Source organism: Beta vulgaris, chromosome 3 (genome assembly GCF_026745355.1).
Source record: "Beta vulgaris subsp. vulgaris cultivar EL10 chromosome 3, EL10.2, whole genome shotgun sequence".
In the NCBI taxonomy this organism is placed as follows: domain Eukaryota; kingdom Viridiplantae; phylum Streptophyta; class Magnoliopsida; order Caryophyllales; family Amaranthaceae; genus Beta; species Beta vulgaris.
Window position 1 is genome coordinate 20,979,945 of NC_079204.1, and position 15,377 is coordinate 20,995,321.

Consider the following 15,377-nt stretch of genomic DNA (forward strand, 5'->3'; position numbering starts at 1 on the left):
ACCTGCAAGACCTGAAATCGTTTATCTACATAATGGTCCTTTGTGACTCCTTATAAGTTATAAACCAAAGAGTTTGTCACGATTATTTTATAAGACAATTTAATAGCAAGTAGACAAAGGGGATGAATGCTTGAACGGTTGAAAGAATCCAATTTCTAGCATGCACAATAGAAAGAATTACTTGTTCTCAATTCACGATAGACAAAAGGATTTTACTTAGTCACACTAAAACCATAAGGTTACAAGGCTCAGCTACATCATTTTATTTAAAAATCCTTGCCATGCATGCGAAATTCCTTACTAATATGCTCTTCCACTTGTGGTAAATTCCTTCCAATCGAGAGTTAAGAAAGTAGAAGAATATCATCACATACGGGGAGCGTAAAACAGATTATAATTTCATCAACTTTCTAAATATATTGACCAAATACTATGAAAAAAGAATACTTTTTCAATTGAATGATTCATATTCTTGCTTAAAAGAATATGGATACAGGTAAGCTAGTGTAATTTAGTAATTTACATAAAGCTATCTTCATATATAATTACACATCAAGAATGTACAAATGCAACAATTACCGTCCTCTTATCTCTCTCTCTCAGAGTCCCACTCCTACAGTACCCAACCCGGAAAAATGGAGGAATATGTTGTAAACTTCAATCTTGCATCATGTGTTCATCGTCCATGGAGTAGATTGGTGCTTCCTTCAATCTTACTCCAAAGGACCTTAAGTGTATAAAAACTAGTTTTCACTAAAATCAGCTCAAGAACAAATTTTCAGCTGGCCATCTTCTGTTCCAACGATAAACAGTCGTGAAAATGGAAGAATAGCTATGCTAGACAACACAGACATGTTTCTGGATCCTCGGTCTGTTGTATGTAGAGCCTGACGAACAATACAATGCTGGCCATACTGCAAAAAATGCATCTATATGGTTATACAAAGGTCAACCATTCAAGAAAGTGAAGCCAAACAAATCTTCCATTGAAACGTCAGATGCGTAAGTGCATCCATAAAAGAAACCATGAAAACAGATAGTTGATGAAATCACGTAATATATATTGTTGCAAACAAAGCAATACAATGTGGAACCTACAATCCAGATAATTATGGAATTACCTATTTGTGAAAAGTAACAAGGCCAAACATTAAATAACGACATATACAAATTTTTTTTCCAAATATATAGATGAATAGAAGTATTTGGAATCACTAAAATTTTAAGTCAAAAACGGGGAAAAAAGAAGTCCCTAAAAAGCCTACCCTATCCAAAATGGAGCTTCCTACAAGCCTTATCAGGAGCCAAGAACTAAGCTAAAAAATGAAAGGACTCACAGAAGACCACCTTAAAAGAAAACTAGGCTAGATTAGGAAACCTAATTGAAAATCAGGCCCCTCCCTGGGCCAGCGCAGGCGGGGCTCCCGCCGAGGGCCCATACAGAAAAGATTAAGGAAAGATAATAAAAGCTGCTAGAGAATGTAAAGCAAATTTTGAAAGCAAAAAGAACAGTTACAAATAGGTATTTGGCCTACCCTATCCATTACCACTTTGGACAACAATATTTAGCATTAATAGACATTTGTGAAGAATAACACATGGGCATGGAGTTCCATTGCCAGGGGGAGGGGGGATTTTTCTTACAAAAGTTGCACTAGTAATTACTATTACCATCATTTACTACTGCCTTCAAATGGAGTATGAGCACTTACTTCATCTGCAGTTCCAGCTAGTGAGGAGAGTCCAATTTTATTTTTGGAAATTGAAACTACATCTTGGCCCCAAACAGAAAAATCCAATATGCTATCAGTGTGACCTTTATAGACAGTAGGTTGTGGCGGCATACTCCTGAAAAAAAAGAAAATAAAAAGCAATAGCTAGCAGTTGCAGAACTAACAGTTCAGTAGAAAGTAGCACTTATCAAGACAGAATATGAGATAAGTACCAAGCACTACAGAGCAAGCTGACGATTCAGTGCCCCATAATCAGATAGTAAATAAGGATTCACCTAAAAATCAACTAAGTATTGATCATCATCTATCTGGTGGGGAGACATTTTGCAAACTCTTCATGCTAAATTCAGTGCCTTACTTGCCAATTGGGATCAGCCTTTATAAGGAAACCGAGAATATAGACAACTAGGACATGTGGAAATTTGAAGTCTCATTTCCGACCTTCTTTCAGTAGGTCTGGATGCAAGTTGGAGGAGATTAAAGTAAATGTATCTTCTCTGTCAGCAGCCAGAGTCTATGGGCATTGAACACAATGTAAAGGGCTTCAAAAGATAACTAAAGCAATGAATACATTTACATTGAATATTATCCCTTGTGGATGATCAAAGCACTGGGAGTAATATTCCAATATTTCTAAAACTTGGACAGATTTATTAGCTAGTGTTGGTATAGCTGTTCAAATTATAAATTTACTGCAGAGAGAGAAAATGGAAACAAAGAAAGCTAAAGATACAGATTAATCATCCCTGCTGTAGCGAGGTACATATAGATATAATCAGGAGAGCCTTGCGCTGTTCCAGAGTGCCATCAACCAAATGGAAAAAGATGCAAGATAGATCCAAGAGTACAAGACTCTCAAGTTAGATATGAAGCCCAAATAATTATCTTTACCCTCTTTACCAATTCATCTAAAAGTTACTGTATGAAGAACTAAAACCTAGTTCCTAAGTCCACTAATCTAGTGATAGAATGTCACAAAAGATACAAGATAGATCCAAGAGTACAAGACTCTCAAAGTGGAAAATTATCATTCTCCTGATATGACACAGCTTTGCAAGCCATTTCAGTCAATAATTTTCTTTCAATTTGAAGAAAGATATTCCTTCTTATATGACAAGCCACTACAGGTTCTATCTTCCTAGAAAAAAGGAATGATTTCACCCTGAGACCAGCTCAATCCACTCAGATCCTCGTTACAGCCTTTCAGGGCACTTGTCTTGTACACCACTGAAATAAAGAGCAGTCAAAGGATCAGTCGTTAATGAGATCAAAGGGTGGGAGTAGATCAGGTGAGGGAATGCTAGCCTATCTCCTCAGTTGAGATCTGAAAAGGTCTTCTTGGTCTAACAGTCTCCACTTTGCATCTCTTGCCAGATACAAATCTCAGCAACCGCATATTCTAGTATGCTAGTTTGATTCATTTGCACTCAACATCATGCACTAATCCTTCTCAATCAGCCATCAGAACGCAAAGAGTGGAGAGCGAAGAAAGGATGAGGAGAGAGCAACAAACTATCCTCCCATATCAGCCTGAGGCAATGACTGTGCTCCCATTTGCACTAGACTTTGGATGCGTGCCATGGAGAAAATTGATACAGCCCACTGATAATTTAGTGTATCTGGCTCCAACCCTATGCTATTTAAGATTCTTATGAGACCAGTTCGTCATCAGGCCTAAGGTTTTATGCAAGATTGCTGAGCTCGTGCCTAGTTGACTATTGGATTAAAAATCTTCATGAGAAACGTAATACAGCTTTCAACTCACTCCAAAAAATATACTACATATTATAAGCAGGCATCCACAAAAACTTATATTTACCAGCGTACTATAGAGAACAACTAGTGTTTTAGCTGGGGCGATCAGGTCAATTACAGTTTTCAAATATATTATTATTCTTAAATTTCATAATTGATTTCATTAGCTTTTCGTAATTTTCTATCTAGTGCAAAATTGGAAAATGGATGTTATGCCATGATAAGTTGTTTTTAAAAACTCTAAGGAATTGGGATAAAAATAACAATTTCAGTGGAATTGAGGTAAGATAATGTTATTACCTTAATAAAAGTGTTCGAGATTAAAAAGTTTGTCCATGTCTTTATAGTTACATATAATTACAAGACTTTATTATGTTTTACTTTGAAACATTAAACATTACAAATTATAGTGGATTGTCGATTAAACTCTCACACATTTCATCTCAAAGGTCATGTGTTCGATTCCTAGTAACTGCACATGGTTAATATTTTTAAATGAGACCATAAAAATGTATATTAAATTATTAATAGCTTGAGAAGAGTGCCACATGGCACAGTTTCTTTGATAAGAACACCTTTTAATATATTTGTATAGATATGACCTAGAAAAAAAATGTCAAGACTGGACTTGCTTGCCGAGAAAGCAAAATAAGCAAGGGAAGCTGATTATATCATGCAGGCATTACAGCACTTAAGATTGAACATCAAAGAACACCCAGCTCAAGACTTACTTCCTGAGGTCCCAGATTCGTAAAGTTTTGTCCAGAGAGCTGGAAACAAGTAGATGATCTTCGGGTGCAGCCAGCTGCAGGATCGAGTTATTCACATAAGTAAAAGTGCAAGTTGAAAGACTTCATTTCTATAAAAACATACCTTTGTTACATATCCATCATGAGCACGCCAAGAAGCAATGACATTACCACTTCTGGCATCAAGCAGCCTGCAATTACCAGAACCCAGTCCCACTGCAATCCAAGAATGTGATGAAGCTGATTGCATTTTGTCAGAACCACAAGAACATATGGCAGAGACAAGAGAAGGGAAGCCATAATCTGTAGATTCACTGCTCCACATATGAAGCTTCTCACCGAGTGTAATATCAACAAACCTGTATATTAGCAAGACCGTGAATAAACAGGAAAATGATCAGTTCATATATTTAGTATAAACGGATATTAACGTCTCAATTTCACATACCTAAGAGAACCATTTCCAGTACCAACTACTAGCTTGTCCACAGATTCTAAGAAATGCATACAGGTATACAAGCTACCATCAATGCCACTAAAATTTCCACTTGAATGTGGGTATGAGTTCAGCATGCTGGCTTGGTCAGAATTGACCCTCATTGCAGAGGATGAAGGGACAGAAGGTTGAGCCAAATTTGCAGGTGATTCAGAAATTATTGACATTGCTTTTCCTGTTTGGCTATTCCAAACATGTATGGTCCCATCACAAGAAGCCACCCTTCCACTGTAAGGAAGGATACAGATGTCATTCACAACCTGGAAGTAGCAAGATCAAAAACACCCCGCTTCATCAGATTAGTGTGAAACAGATAACAAGTCACAAGATGACATACAGACAGCACATCCAGAAACTAGACATGCCCAAACTTTTGTCTTGATTTGCATCAAGGAAGAAAGAGCACGAGAGATCCAGAAGACTCATGGTCAAAGAAAAAGGCATTTACAAACACCAGAACAATGTAACAATATATAACAAATTTCAGCAGCAACACTGGTTGGATCACGTGGTGTGGAAATATACTGATATGATTCAGTTCACTGATTCCTGATGGGAAGAGCTCAAAAGTTGCTGTCTAATATGAATCTTCTGGCCGCTTTATGAAGTCATATTGGAACATTGCACTTTGTCATCAAATGCTTGACGTAATAGATGCTTCACAAAATTAACTTTGAAATAAACATACATGCCCAACTGTGTAAGACAAATTATAGCTTTTGCGATTCTACTAATCTATTACTAAGAGCATGTACCTTGGCTATCATGACTAACAGTTGGTTTGGGTATCTTACTGCTTTTGGATTTTATTAAAGGACCGTATGTACGCCTTGCACCACTACTGATAAGTTTGTCCAAGCTGTTCATAATTTATGTAGGTCCCTTTAAAGTTCAAATTCTCATTGAGAACCAAGGGAATATATGCACCGTATGGAAGTAAAGTACATGCAGTTCTCAATTTTAACATCTGATTCCATGGACTATTTTTCATTTTTTTTATCAAACCAATCTAGTGTAATGGACAAAGATGGACACCCAAAATCTCCCCTGATTAACGTCAAAAGTCCACCTCAGAATATGTGTTTTATTTTTAGACCTATGGATGGTCCATTTCTTTCTCTAGTTGATGATCAATATGGTCATCTCTTTCAACTCATGAGCTGTGGAGTAGTAGCAGTCTAGCAGAGCAAGTTTCATTTATAATAGAGCATAATAAACAACTAAACCCACCGCTAACTGCTAAGTGCTAAAGGGAAAGACTAGAAATGGGAAAAGCACTAAAAAGTGCAAAAGTTTAATAGGAAGCAAACCTCGTCATGCCCATAGTATCCTGACACACAATCAACAGTAGACAAGTCCCACCTTTGAACCATTCCCTTATAACCAGGACCAACTCCTGCAGTAAATACAGTACACTCATCTTGGTCCACAATCAAAGACCTCAGTGCTCCATGATGAGCACGAACAGAGTGTACTACTGATGCCTTGATCTTCCATGGAAGTTCATCTTTCAGAGTACCAGCACGAGCAAGAAACTCTGGTCCTTGCCAACTAGAAGCAGGAGAGGGGAACCAGAACCATGGTTCACATTTGCCAACTTTAGATGATTCTGAGTTTCTTTCGACTGAAGTTTGATGAACTTCATAAAAGTGTTCATGAAGTACCATACCATTGCTTCCTTTAATTCCCTGTGATTGAGGTACTGCCCATCCAACTCCATTCATTAGCAGTTTGGTTGGGTTATACTTAGACTTAACATTTTCTTTGTTTGTGGCCTTTATAGCATCCATGTTCCCTGAAATGCTCCTAGAACAATCTCCTGTAAATTCCCACTATATCTTAACAAATTTAGACAATTGAAGTGCACATACAAACTCTATGATATCATTGAAGTCAACATCATCTCTAGTAGAGAAGAAAAAACGTACCTTCCATTGATGACGTACAAGAAGATATTTTTCAAGAAGCAACCATGTAGCACAACATTGCCGCAGTTTCTCTATGCCAAGAAGAGTCGCAAGACTAGGATACAAAAGTGACCTGCACACATCCAAGTAAATCTTAAACATGAGATAGGCATAGACCATGATTCCAAATATCTACAAAGAGCTCCAGAGGTTAATGTACAAGTGCTCGACACCCACACAAGATCCATACGACTTTCAATTTGAGCCTCCTCGGCTGGTCTGAGTTTGGAAGTCCTATAGCTTTTTCCCAGAAAACCAGGTATACTAGATGAATCTTGAGAAAAAGCAAGATCATCAAACAGCTCTTTCAGCTGAGGTACGACATGCACAGCTGTTAAATCTGGACCAATCTGCTGACAAACTGTGATGAGGGTGGCAGCAGCAGCCTGGAAATGGAGTAGCATATTCCATTGAATGACTAAGTAGCTGCCACTTAAATGCATACAAGATACTTCCAAGGGAACGAATAAAATAGAGGAACCAAAAGCAAGAAAGCATAATTACTTATAAAGTGCAGGCCGGACAAGGCTTGATACAAGCCGAGTATGAAAAGTTCATGATGAAGGATGCAGGAAGACCATGCATTAAGCATTTATATATGATTTAAATACAAAGAAAGGTAAAGGACGAAGTTTAGGTGATAGAGTATCGAGTTCAACTTCAAATTTCTACACACATATTCTTGAGTGTCACGAAGAAAGCTACGAGATATATCTCTGCACCAATTATATGGTAAAGCACCAAGATACTAGCATTCCCCAACAAACCCACAAGAAAGATGAAAAATATAAGCATTAAGTGTGAAAATGAATTTGAAAAAGTATCTGATTCACCAGGTCCACAGGGTAGTAGGGATCAAGATTTAAGACTCTGTAGTTCCCAAATAGTTCAACAACAGAGGCCACAAACTAATCCAAACTTTTGAAATTTACTGCTTTGTCATAAAATCTGTCAAAAGTCAGCTAGTATAATGAGCAAACCTCAATATTACCTATTAACTGTCATGATCAAAGTCCATGGAACACAAAAAAGGGCCTTAAAAGTTAAAACTGCATAAACTTTGTCCTGGCAATTGATATGAGTTGGTAAAAGCAGGGCATAGTTCATGCCTAAGAACAGGGTAATAGTATCTTCATTGAAAGAAGGCCAATACCAAAATGGAATGCAGAAACTTCACTTAGCAATTTCTCTTGCCATTCAAGGTGGAAGGACCAAGAATATCACAACAGGAGACATGAGTAGCTTTTTCCGCTATAAGTTATTGATGGGTGATCAGAAAAGACAAGACAAAGAGACAACAGAAAAAGTAGAAATGATTGAGTAAGCAAGCTTGCCACCAGGAATAGGCATCTCAGGAAGACAAGGACATGTCTAAGTAACCACTTGATTAGTACTAGACATTTTTTCTTTATAATGGATCCTCAAATATTTACAGCACATTATGTACACTAGACATCCGCATTCTCCCAACACTTTGCGCAATATTTATTTACACCATGCTACATTTTTAACTCTTATTTGACTAAACTTGGCCTCAAAAGGAAATTTATAATAGAATAATTCCACTCATATAATTGTATTAATGTAACAAAATTTGTACCTCACAGATTCTCTTAATAAGCAAAATTGCTGCAAGTAACCTGAATTAACATGCATTAAAAAATTAAAACTAGGTTCTTACGTCAAACAAACATCTAATTTGCCTCTTACCCACAGGAGACACGACACACTCACAGAATAGATGCCTCCTAAAATAGTTTTTCATGCAAAATCCTAAAGAATAGCAAATTCCTCGAGAAAATCCTAGAACTGTAAAAAGATTGCAGGAAAAAGAAAAGAAAATAAAAGAACCTGTAGAACTGGAAGTTCGAAATTGCTCTGCATAAGAATCAAAACAAACAAGCAACTCTGGTCCTGCATGGTTGCACGTACAGCACGAGTAAAAAAAAGTCTCCAAGTTAAGAAAGTAGGGGAATATTACAAGATCTAATAAGAGAAAATAGAAACAGTTATGAGGAAGGCAAGTACTTCAAGCAGCTCTCTGACCACCACCTCTTTCTGCAATAATGCAATCAACCCATTTAACACAAAGAGACAATCAACAAGAGCTAAAGAGTTCCAACTCTGCAGAGGCTCAGGCTTATTGATAGCAGATGTGTCAATGCAGGAACGAACAACATTTTTGAGTAGTGGTAAAATCTGGGAGACGACAAAACTCTCACCCATAACAGCACCTGACAATGAAAGGACGACTCAAGCTCAGAAGAAGTCAAGGCGAACTTATCACAATCAAATACCACTTTCAAAGTTTAGTGATACCGATTCTAACTAGAGCGTCAGTTCCATCAGCACAAAGTCCCTTGCCAAAACAATATATCAGAGGCAAGATCGTCTGCAGTAACCAAACATTGCTCAGTTCTGCATGATAAAAGAACAAAGAGTCCATAAAATGAGAAGCATAGAAACACATGGCTATAGCTAACCTGCTGAACGGAAATAGGTACACCAAGCTCTTCACTAGACCCAATTAATAGCACAGCTGCAGCAGATGCAGAACTTTTATGAGGAGAGTTAAGCAAGTTCAATATAACCAATGGGTGAATTGCTTCAAGGTATATTTGCTTTCCAACATGATTCCACATTTCACGCACAAATGAATCTTGAAGAAGAGAAACCTTCAAATGTGAATAGCCTGTTGCCTGAAATGAACATATCAGTAGCCGGAAGAATAAATCTTACAAAAATTGCACAGTCATATAAGTTATATAACTAGCCTGTAAAATCTTCCGTATGGAAGGCAGCACCAGTCTCTTGACCGCTTTGGGTTGCAGACATTTTAGGGTTTCTTTAAGAAGTATGTATGCCCACTCAACCTCAGCATCTGATAACGAATTATGTAGTAGAGGTAAGCAATAAGTAGCACAAATTTCAGCTGCGAATGTTCCCATGGCTCTCAACGCCCCTTTCTTCGCAAAATTAGCAGCATAATGGAGACGTGACCCATCCTTTGCAAGCAGCTGAAGGGGGGCAACAAACAAGTAGGTCGACTTGACTGTTGCAGGAAAATACGGAGACTCCAGAAGAGTCTTCGCAGAAGGCCTTCTGAAATTTTTTCAAAAGAAATAATGAGCTGTGTAAGGAGATGTGTCTAGAATAAATATAAAGATAGTCAATGGAGAGAGAGAAAATCAAGTCATGAAAAGCACTTGATTAGCAATAAATTCAGTTACAGATCATAAGGCATAAGAAATTTACCTCATCCAGTCCTTCTGCATGCATGCTTCAACAAGAATTTTCACATGAAGAGGAAGTTCTCTCAACATTCCTGGCAAAGCGCCATTGTCCACATATGACGATAAAGAAACTGAATCAAAAAGAGGCTTCCTCAAGTAAAGTTCAGCAATAACACAGCCCAGAGAAAAAATATCCTTCGCAACAGATGTTGACAGTCTCTTCTGACAGGAAGACTGCTGGGCCCAAAGCAACAGCTCTTGATAACCTCCTCTGCAGCTTTCATCCTCCTCAAGATACTCAAGAAGACAGCTGGCATCAACATCAGGCAACCTACAAATGCTGAATGTGTTGTTCGTTGCTTTAGTTGCATGACACTCACTATCCTGATTCAATGACTCTTGACCAACTGAAGAACGCTTGACAATGTCCTCTGAGTACATGGGAGTCAAATGCCTAGAATGTTCACAAAATGCAGCAGCTTCTTCTATCTTTCTTAAGTAATCAGTTCTGCAGTATACAGGTTTGTCACTATTATCAAATAAGTTCTCACGAAGCAGAGAGACAGGCCCCTCAACAACAGTGTCTCTGGTTTTCTTGGTATAACCCCAACGAACAGGGTGTGGTTGAGTGAAGAGCTGACGACGCCCTATTGACCTTGGAATAGTGGGCTGCGATGAAGGCAACATAACATTCTTCGCAGCTACAGCTGGCTGGCCAGACATTTTGTATCCAAAGGTGATATCAATCCAATTGTGAATTTCACGTGAAATGCGCTCACTCTCGAGTGCTTCTCGATGAAGTTTTGTAAACTCTTGGGGACTTCCAGCCCATGTAGGCACTGCTAAATCGCTCATACCAGAGTGAAGAGAATAAAAGATTTGGTGATCACAATAGAACTCCGGAATGCACTCGTCAGGAGTCCATTGATATAATCTTTGCATGGTGGAAGGATACTCATTAGGTTCATACACTGTACGTACGGCCATGCGCAGGACACTCAGAGGTAACCTCCTTGCTTTGTAGCTGCAAACAGCCAATTCAGACAGGCACTCATCTGAGACATGATGTGGAATTTCAGAGGTTGCATATGTAAAATCCAACTGTTCATCCCCTTTTGCCAGACGCCACTTGCTTTTGCTCAAATCCCTCCATCCTACATTACAGTTTTCATCAGGCTTGACACTAAAATCTATGATCCACGGCATTACTGTATGAAATGTGTAGTCTCCCCATCTTCTGCCAGCTAGTCTGTTTAAGATGAGTAGATATTCGAAGTTGCTGATCTCTCCTTTCCACCACTTATAGAAGTCAGTGGGCCAATCCACTGATGAGGAAAGATTCAGATCAGCATATAGGCTTTTGGAAAGACATTCATGAGTTGAACAACTTTCTCTTGTGGGGGCTGAAACCAAGGAATCTTCATCATTTTTATCTGATGCATACTGCACGTGGGGTCTATCAAATATGCTTAACCAGGCCCATGAAGAACTACCCAACATCACCATAGAGGGACGAATATTTCCATGGGAAAGCCCTAAACCATGGATATAGTTGAGAGCTGAGACTAACTGGTAGATCAGAAATCTTGTATGCCACTCCGAATTCAGTGCTTCAGGACTGTAATGAAGAATGTTTTCCAAAGTATGAGGAGCCTTGGGGTAAACTGCACTAGTATATCCAGGCAACTTTAGCAATCCCAACACAGGGACCAGATTTGGATGCCTCAGGCAACCAGGGACTTGATCATCACGAAATGAAGGTATTCCAAGTAAGCCAAGAAAATTTTGACTAGCACGACCTGTTACTTTCCCTTCCATCATGACACTGAGAGAACGCAAAATGTCATCCTCCAACCATCCAGATGATATGTTGGAAGCAATACTCTCAATCGCAGAGAAGGTGCAATTTCCAACGAAAGCACATGGTGCAAGTGCAGTAATAGTTCTCAAGCAAGAAAACCTTCCAGAATAGTAACAGAAAGAATTCTCGCAATAAAAATCGCAAGCTCCAGTCCTCATTCCAGCATATAGCAATGCAGTGGACTTTTTCCACGAAGAAGACGACGAATAACTGTTGTCATCACCGACTTCTACATCGTTACTTTGGCAACTGTACCCTTGTTTCTCAATGTGTTCATCATCATAAATATGACCATCCCTAAGCCAAGACTTCGCATTAGATGAGATGCATGAAAAATTAATGATTAAATGTAACTCAGAGAAATGAATGTTCTGTATAACCTAAACTTGGACAAGCTACATCAGCAAAGTGAAGTTTAGTGCCTTCACCAAACTTCACATTATGACAATGTTACAAAATGAGTATCAACATATTACCTAGATCGGAGCATCAACATATTACCTAGATCAACATGCATAAGAACATAGGGCACACCCCCACATCCTCATAGAAAGCCTTTCTTGCATACATAGACAACTAGCATCTCCCCAAAAAGAATTGTATTTTCATACCCCAGTTCAAGGTTATCATTTCAGTCTAATGGTCCGAATAAGTTGAGATCTCAAGACCTCGCATCGAATCAGTATATCAAAAAAAACTATAGCTTTGTGATCTTCTGTTCTAGCACCTACTAGGTCACTCCAGCCTATAATGGAGTTTCCCACAAAATGATTGTCATTTTCCGCATTAAGAACCATTATTAGGCCAGGCCTTAGAATTTATAAAGACTATCTCTTTCAAGGGGTTTAAACTTTCATCAGAAGGTCTTACACAAGGGAGAAACTCGTAACTTCTAACAGTTTTTTACTTGAGGTTAGCTCAACTTGTTTTACAATACATCCAATAGGATCCTGTATGCTTACAGTTAGAAACTATTTTACGAAATGCAAGGTAATATAAAAGTGAACCACAAGTAACCTGAGAGATAATATAAGTTCCAAAGAAGCCATCTATATGTTTTTAATTTGCAAATGCATTTCAGTAAAACTTGTGAAGCACTTTAAGCCTAACCACAAAACACCACTTGCCCATATAGCTCTACTCCTAGGGGAAATATATAGATGAAGAGCCCCAACTCTTAAGTAGTTGCTTCGAAGACCATAGAAAACATAGCAGTTCAAAAGACCTAAGTATCATTCCTGTAACTAGTATATTACTACTTCATAGTATAACAATCTAGTTGAGTGATGCTATAGCTGGACCATCCAACCCTTCTTTTTCCCCTAAGTCTCTAAAAGTACTCCCTCCACTCTTCTTCGTTCTTTCAACTTCATTTCCCATGATCTCTAACCTCCAGCTTTGACCATTAATAATACAATCATGCATCAGCAAATCTAACAACGGGAAATCTAACAAGATATACATAATAATGTTTTTCCTTATGACAAATAGCGGTCAAAGTTGATCGCTTTGATCATGAATACAAAAGATCAAAGAACAACGGGAATAGACAATGTGAGATAAAGTTTCTTCCTCTTCACTGTTGATTCAACCGGAACGACATAAGATAAAATCAATATCCAATCTAGTGAAATTACAGTAATCAAACTCCAGTAATATGCCACTACACATAACTTTTCAAGTAATAACCTAGCAAAATATGAAGTGATCATTAAACCAACTACAGCAAGATTATACCCTCAAAATTACATATAAAACTAATCAAAAAATGTGCATAAATTCCATAAACTTGAAAAAAATGACATGAAAGAATGTGAATTACACGTATCTAGTGATGCAATCATCTTCTTGCCGAGGTAAGTACACCAGCATAAATTCAGAAGATACTTCCCCATCTGAATTCGACATCTAAAATACACAAAATTGAAAAGAAAAAAAAATTAGCACCCACAAAAAAATTAGAGAACAAAGAAAGTTGTAATAATTGCTAAAATGGGAAAATGAAAACCCACTTGAACAACAGCCCTAGATGCAAAAGGAAGAGCAGAATCAGAGATTGGATAAGAGAAGGTGAGTTTGTTGGAGAAATCTGATTGAATTCTGCGTTTAAGGCAATCAATGCACATATTTTCTTCCATTGTTCTAAATTTTTGATTTTGTAAGTTGAAGTATGATATGGATTTTGAGGAAATTAATGTTTTAGTAGTAGCTGATGTTGTTGTTTGTTGTTCTGGGAGTTCATAGTTTTGGAAGTTGTTCAAAGTTTTAATTATGTTGAGGTGGAAATTTTAGTGAAGAACTATTGAAATGCCAAAATGGGTGTCCCCGGTTAATTTGGGGAGGTGCCGGAAGTGTCTTTTGCCAGCTCGGAAGTCTTGGTCACACTCAAATACTCAATGGACCTTTCTAGGAGAATAAAGTAAATGACTACTTCCCCTAAAAAAAAAAAAAAGTAAATGACTACTTAAACTTGAGGGGTTTGGTATGATGGTATCCGAGCCAAAAAAATCGCCGGGTAGGATCTGTCGATATTAAGCCTAAAACAGTCTAATTACTCATACTAGTACTATTAATAGTGTCAAAATTAGGATGGGTTGCTATTCCGTCCTTTTGTAGTTTTGTTTCTTAGTAACTATGATGTACATCTTCACTTCATACGTGAAGTTGCACTTCACTACAATTGCTTGATAACTTCTACTATATTAAATTAGAATAGTTTAAGCCTTGATTATTTAAAAGAAAACTTATTATCTTTATATATACTAAGTTTAGTTTAACTATCTAGTGTTAGTACTTTTCACTAAAAGCTACCTACATCATATAAAATATAATTTTGTGGGTTTAGTAGTTAAGAACATACAGTAAGTGTTGGTCAGACGTTGGTCAGCCCTTGTTAAATCCGTTGGTCAGCCGTTAAGAAGAGAAAAGGTGGTCCCGGTAAGGGTGGTCCCGTTGGTCCCATTTATATGTATTTACTTATCTGCTACGTGCACTAAATTTTATTAGTATATGATCATGGCTACTTTTGTTAGAAAGTTATTTTCACATGATAGTGATAACTCAAACATAGTACAAAGTAAGGAAATATCTTTTCCGATTAATTTTCAAAACTGGACTATACCTAGGAAACATATCGACACAATTTATCAAATAGGGAAACTTGATTTTAAGACTGCTTTTTCTATTAAGCATCATGAGGAAACTACGAGTTTAAATCAGGAATTTCAAAGTATTAAATTACTTAATAAGACATCTATAGATAAATACTTGAAAACATATAGGTATATTCATTTTGGTATGGTTCAAATAGCCTTAAAACCACTATTTAGAGAAGGTCTTGATTGTCCAATATATATAGCTCTTAGAGATAATCGCTTTGTAATCCCCCACATTTTTAAAGGATTTTCGTAAATATATTAAGTTATTTATGTAATTATATTAAATCCAAATGAGTTTGGAAAATGATTTGACTTTTAAAAAGGGTTGACTATTTTAAAAGTCAACTAAAAATATTTTTCTTAGCTTAATAAAGTTTGTAATATTTTAATTAAGCGTGTTTTAAATAAGAATTTAATTATTAAAA

At 37.3% G+C, this 15,377-nt stretch overlaps 1 protein-coding gene across 2 annotated transcripts; it reads right to left on the reverse strand.

Moving 5' to 3' along the window:
• Positions 1–428: 428 nt before the first annotated feature.
• Positions 429–14,190, reverse strand: LOC104889161 (protein GFS12). Of its 2 annotated transcripts, XM_010674315.4 has the most exons (16): positions 13,807–14,175; positions 13,617–13,702; positions 9,956–12,091; positions 9,475–9,802; positions 9,184–9,399; positions 9,020–9,092; positions 8,729–8,934; positions 8,552–8,614; positions 6,878–7,086; positions 6,662–6,773; positions 6,044–6,565; positions 4,686–4,993; positions 4,362–4,596; positions 4,220–4,293; positions 1,713–1,848; positions 429–914 (listed from the first exon to the last, which is right to left on the reverse strand). In XM_010674315.4, exons 1-16 carry the CDS (start codon positions 13,930–13,932, stop codon positions 765–767), a joined length of 4,980 nt encoding a protein of 1,659 aa, XP_010672617.2. In that variant the 5' UTR covers positions 13,933–14,175; the 3' UTR covers positions 429–764. The 2 variants fall into 2 exon arrangements, with proteins under 2 accessions (XP_010672617.2, XP_010672618.2); XM_010674316.4 differs by lacking the exons at positions 429–914; positions 1,713–1,848; positions 4,220–4,293; positions 4,362–4,596 and having other exon boundaries at positions 4,799–4,961; positions 13,807–14,190.
• Between the last annotated feature and the right edge of the window lie 1,187 nt (positions 14,191–15,377).

What these genes read in the sequence shown, in the direction of transcription:
- LOC104889161 (XM_010674315.4), bottom strand. Translation starts at nt 13,932, where the DNA reads ATGGAAGAAAATATGTGCATTGATTGCCTTAAACGCAGAATTCAATCA. An exon ending in GATTGCATCACTAGATACGT is followed by an intron (nt 12,092 to 13,616) that starts GTAATTCACATT and finishes GTCTTGGCTTAG; the next exon opens with GGATGGTCATATTTATGATG. An exon ending in TTGTACGTCATCAATGGAAG is followed by an intron (nt 6,566 to 6,661) that starts GTACGTTTTTTC and finishes GTTAAGATATAG; the next exon opens with TGGGAATTTACAGGAGATTG.